The sequence below is a fragment of the Corticium candelabrum genome, chromosome 13 (assembly GCF_963422355.1).
Source record: "Corticium candelabrum chromosome 13, ooCorCand1.1, whole genome shotgun sequence".
NCBI classification, from domain to species: Eukaryota; Metazoa; Porifera; class Homoscleromorpha; order Homosclerophorida; family Plakinidae; genus Corticium; species Corticium candelabrum.
Genome location: NC_085097.1, coordinates 5,373,906 through 5,378,905, shown reverse-complemented (window position 1 = coordinate 5,378,905; position 5,000 = coordinate 5,373,906). Strand labels below are relative to the sequence as shown.

The following is a 5,000-nucleotide window of genomic DNA, read 5'->3' as shown; positions in this document are numbered from 1 at the left end:
CGACAGTCAACGAGTGTGAGGATGTGTGGCTGTCTTTTCATCTTCGCGGATGGATTCTTGTCTTTCCTATTATTACGTATGCACTCTTCTTGCATCTCGGTATTCCGACTCTGACTCACCCGATAAAGGATAAGAAGAATGTGGGTACGATGATGACGAGTCTTTTTCTTGCCTGTACGTTTCTCTATCTTCTCATTGGAATCTCTGTGGCTGTACGATACAAGGAGAACGTCGTGGAGACGTGCACTCTTACATGGGTCAGTACAAATGAATATTATTAATAAGTAATTAGATAATTAATTATTATTAATTATTAGTTAATTAATTAAGCTACGATTTAGGGGTCAGTTGCAGAGACACTGTAGTAGTTGTGTGACACTGTAGAGGTCACGTGACACTGCAGAGCTCATATAACACGTTAGAGGTCATGTGACACTGTAGAGGTAATGTGACATTGAGGAGGTCATGTGACACTGTAGAGGTCATGTGACTCTGCGGAGGTCATGTGACACTAGTAGTTCATTTGACATTACCATGTGGCACTGTGGGGTCATGTGACATTGTAGAGGTCATGAGACTTGCGAGGGGTGTATGTAGGACACACAAATTTGGCTATTTATGTACATATGTACATACATACATACAAGGCAAGTCAATCTCACTGCAGAACTCAACCAGCGGTTTGCCGTGTCATACCGTTAGGTTCACAGTACGTATTACGAACCAATCTGTGGTTGCTGGATCTCATTTGTGTGACACCCACAATCATATTTGATTCTCATATCTATTATAGGCTCCTTTCACAAAATCTGGTTCATTTATCAAGAGATTCTATGCCTATCTTGTTGTCTTATATCCATCGCTCGACATCTGTTCCGCCTACCCCCTCATGGTCACCATCCTGAGCAACATCTTCATAACCGACTACGAACTTCTCACCAAAAACGTGTCTACAAAGTCGATGCGCGTCGTCAGCCGTTTCCTCATTGCCACTACGCCGCTCATCGGTTCTTTGTTCATCTCAAACCTCGTGCAAGTCACGACGTACACGGGCGTCTTCGGTTGCATTTCCTGCTACCTCTTCCCGGCTCTCATTCAGTATCGGTCTAGGAGGTTTATTCAGAATCTCGGACATATCAACGAGTCGGAGATTCCACGCAGTAGTGACGAGGAGGACACTTTGTTGTTTCGAAAGGACACAAGACCGGTCGGTGACAAGGACACTCCGTATACGACCATTTTCAGTGGTGATGTCATGGTCTTTGTTGTTGCTGTGTTTGGCGTGTGGGCAACCGGTACGACCATCGCGTCTTGGGTTGACAAATGATCGACAGCAAATGACACACACGATGCATAGCTGGTGCTTGAGTTGTGATGCGATGAGTGGTTGGTGGGGTGACGTCATGAATTAATGGCTTGCCACGTATTGTACTGTATGAGCTGATTTTTTCATAGATCACTAAAGGTTGTGGCTGTGAATGTGTTTGCAATTTTTATGCTTGGAACAGTAGCGTATGCTCAGAAATTAGTCCGTGTTTGATATCATATATCACTCAGAGTCTGTCATGTTGAGCTTGCTCTAACAATAGAACATTAATAATTATTACGAAGTTAGAGACACCCAAGCTGTTGGATTAGAGAGTTGCTCTGAAATATGGTCTGTTGACACTCACAGTAGATAAAATGTTGATCTCAACTCAGTTGGTAATGTTAATATCAACTCATCTGGTAATGTTTATATCAACTTATATGGTAATACTAATATCAATTTATTTAGTAATGTTGATATCAACATACTTGGTTATGTTAATATCAACTTATCTGGTAATGTTACTATCAACTTATCTGATAATGTTTAATATCAAGTTATCTGGTAATGTTAATATCAACGTATCTGATAATGTTAATATCAACTTATCTGATAATGCTAATATCAATTTATCTGGTAATGCTAATATCAACTTATCTAATAATGTCAATATCAACTTATCTGATAATGTTAAGATCAACTTATCTAATAATGTTAATATCAACTTATCTGGTAGTGTTGATATCAACCCATTTGGTAATGCATACACTTACAGCAATCCATTAAACATGTTTGATAATTTTATTCTATTTCATACCTATACTAAACATCGGATGATACAGTGTTGCATTACCAATTGCTTGTGATGCTCAAAAATTACACTCCAACTACGCAACTAATGCAGTACGATCCATTCATTCTTTTGATACAAACGAGAGTCAGTATGGTGGACCCGGAGGCATGGACGGTGGTGGGTATGCAAAACTCGATGTGTTGTATGGGTAAGTCGGTTGCGGTAGATCAACAGCTTGATGATACGCCGGCGGAGCACCAACATGTTGTGGCACCTCTTGTTTTTCCATCACTGATGGTGCAGTTGCGGGTGCATGCATGTAGTGTACAGGAGGAGCACTCGGATTGCTCGGTGCCGGTCGCTCGGTCGATCTGTTTTCGTGGCGTGTGTTACATCGTCGGTTCCTGTTTCGTCTCTTGCATATGATTGTTGTGATAATGATGAACACGACGACGACGACAACGACAGAAACTGCAGTTCCCACAGCAGCGTTCGACCTGCTGCTGCTCTTGGTGCTGTCTTCTCCTATACAACAAGTCACATCAACATGACCAATAGTGTGTGTGTGTGTGTGTGGTGTGCGTGTGTGTGTGTGTGTGTGTGTGTGTGTGTGTGTGTGTGTGTGTGTGTGTGTAGTCCATGATTTGATTGGATTGGGTATTTTGTGAATTATATTTCAGGTTTCATGTTCAGATATCCGAGCATTAAAAAATTGAGTTGGTCTGGCCTTCATGGCTGAAATAGAGTTTGTGTAGCACAATGTGGCTGCAGTGAACAAATCAACACACACAGACACACACACACACACACACACACACACACACACACACACACACACACACACACACACAATGGCACATGGATAAGGAGCTGCCGTTAAACAGTAATGGGCCGTGCTAAGTGGTAATGGTACCGGTAGTGGGTAGTGCACTACACAGGAGCTATGGGCCGTGCTAAGAAATCTCCTGGAGCCTGGCCAGGTGCTCGCAAGAGCACCGACTGCAACGCCAACTGTGGTGTGGGCACCCGAAATCCCAGCCCCTGGCCCACTTACAAGTGGTTGTGTAAACGAGGTATATGTTTATATATACACATGGGAAAACACGTTTCCATACTGCAACAACGTCACATGGGAAAAACGTGATTTTCAGGTGGAAATAAATTCATCCGGATTATCGTGTCTGAATAATCAGGATCGTAGTGTCAGTACCCGCAGTATCACGCGAGCAGTTCATCGTTTCTATTCAACACGAATAGCACAATCCACCTCACCTCACGTTTGTGTTCGTGCATCATAGGGGTGTACCATACACTAGAGTCTAGATACAGGCCTCTCAACTCTCATGATTTCATTTCATCGTGAGATTCACGATTTCTCATGATTGCGTGTTTGTCTATTTGTCTGCATGCATGTTTGTTCATCTGTCTGTGTGTTTGTCCATTTGTCTGTATGTGTGTTTGTCCATCTGCCTGTCTGTGTTTGTCCATCTGTCTGTGTGTTTATCCATCCATCTGTTTGTGTGTTTGTCCATTTGTCTGTCTGTGTGTTTGTCCATCTGCCTGTCTTTGATTGTCCATCTGGCTGTGTGTTTTCTTCATTTGTCTGTGTGTTTGTCCATTTGTCTGTATGTGTGTTTGTCCATCTGCCTGTCTACGTGATTGTCCATCTGTCTATGTGTTTGTCCATCCATCTGTCTATCTGTTTGTCCATCTGTCTGTGTGTTTGTCCATTTGTCTGTATGTGTGTTTGTCCATCTGCCTGTCTATTTGTTTGTCCATCTGTATGTGTGTTTGTCCATCTGCCTGTCTACATGATTGTCCATCTGTCTGTGTGTTTTTCCATCCATCTGTCTGTGTGTTTTTCCATCCATCTGTCTGTGTGTTTGTCCATTTGTCTGTATGTGTATTTGTCCATCTGCCTGTCTATTTGTTTGTCCATTTGTCTGTCTGTGTGTTTGTCCATCTGCCTGTCTACGTGATTGTCCATCTGTCTGTGTGTTTGTCCATCTACCTGTGTGTTTGTCTATTTGCCAGTCCTTTCTCACAACGAGCCTACTGCGAGACACTCCGACAATCGCTTTATGTAGCCCCGTCTTCGCAGACATAGCAGATTCTTTCAACTAGACTCTCCTAAACGGATCTGCTTACTCGTATCTGGGCTATCTGGGCAGCGTATGCGGTAAAACGTTTGAAAGTTTGAGGTGAAGCCTTCGCACAACAGAAACGTAAAGCGAGGCCCAACAAGTAGGCTGTAACCACGCCCACTTTGAACACGTTTAGTGGGCGTGGTCAGACATTTGGTGGGAGGTGGACAGGTCTGTACATATACTGACAATACAATACAATCAACATCTCACCTGGATTGTTGGTGGTCGGTGCTTTTGATGGATACAACGTCACTCCACCAACGACACCCAACGGACACACGTTACTATCAGCACAATACGCATTGGACAGCGACTGTCGAGCATCGTTGTCGTACGAACACCATTCACATCCGACGACACCAAAACAATTCCTAACAAAACGCGACATGTGAATGAGGATTGATATCAATCAATGTATACAGGATGGGTAACTTACGCGTAGGACAAGTTACGAGAGCATGCGACTTGAGAGCAGGGAGAACCGGTCGTTCGTTGGATTGGCGGAAGGTTGAGTGGCGGTGGAGCAGGTGGGCATGTTATATCGCTGTGGGGTGGTAGAGAGACTGTGTTAGACGTATGGATGGGATACTATTGTGTGGTGGTTGTGGGTGCGTAGGCTTACTTGTTGTTTAGTGTGTTGAGGGTGACTAGTCCGACACACTTGTTGTAGTCGAAGGTTGAGGAGCATGGGCAAGCACATGTGTTGATGATTGAGGTGTCGCATGTTCTTGTAGTCTTGTGGGGAGTCTGT

General features: G+C 43.6%; 2 protein-coding genes across 3 annotated transcripts in view; one reads left to right on the top strand and one right to left on the bottom strand.

Annotated features, from left to right (window-relative positions):
* The window catches only part of LOC134189129 (transmembrane protein 104 homolog), a 3,739-nt gene extending 2,018 nt beyond the window's left edge, over positions 1 to 1,721 (top strand). Inside the window, exons 2-3 of the mRNA XM_062657365.1 lie at positions 1 to 257; positions 794 to 1,721. The exon at positions 1 to 257 is cut by the window's left edge and continues 532 nt beyond it. Coding sequence (XP_062513349.1) covers positions 1 to 257; positions 794 to 1,327 — 791 coding nt within the window. The 3' untranslated portion in view covers positions 1,328 to 1,721. The remainder of the gene's footprint in view (positions 258 to 793) is intronic.
* Positions 1,722 to 2,093: 372 nt separating this feature from the next.
* The window catches only part of LOC134188686 (VWFA and cache domain-containing protein 1-like), a 23,367-nt gene continuing 20,460 nt past the window's right edge, over positions 2,094 to 5,000 (bottom strand). For both annotated transcript variants that reach the window (XM_062656853.1, XM_062656855.1), the window contains exons 22-25: positions 4,872 to 4,996; positions 4,686 to 4,793; positions 4,460 to 4,620; positions 2,094 to 2,627 (exon numbers count right to left, since the gene is read on the bottom strand). In XM_062656853.1, the coding sequence (XP_062512837.1) occupies positions 2,248 to 2,627; positions 4,460 to 4,620; positions 4,686 to 4,793; positions 4,872 to 4,996 (774 nt within the window). In that variant the 3' untranslated portion in view covers positions 2,094 to 2,247. The remainder of the gene's footprint in view (positions 2,628 to 4,459; positions 4,621 to 4,685; positions 4,794 to 4,871; positions 4,997 to 5,000) is intronic.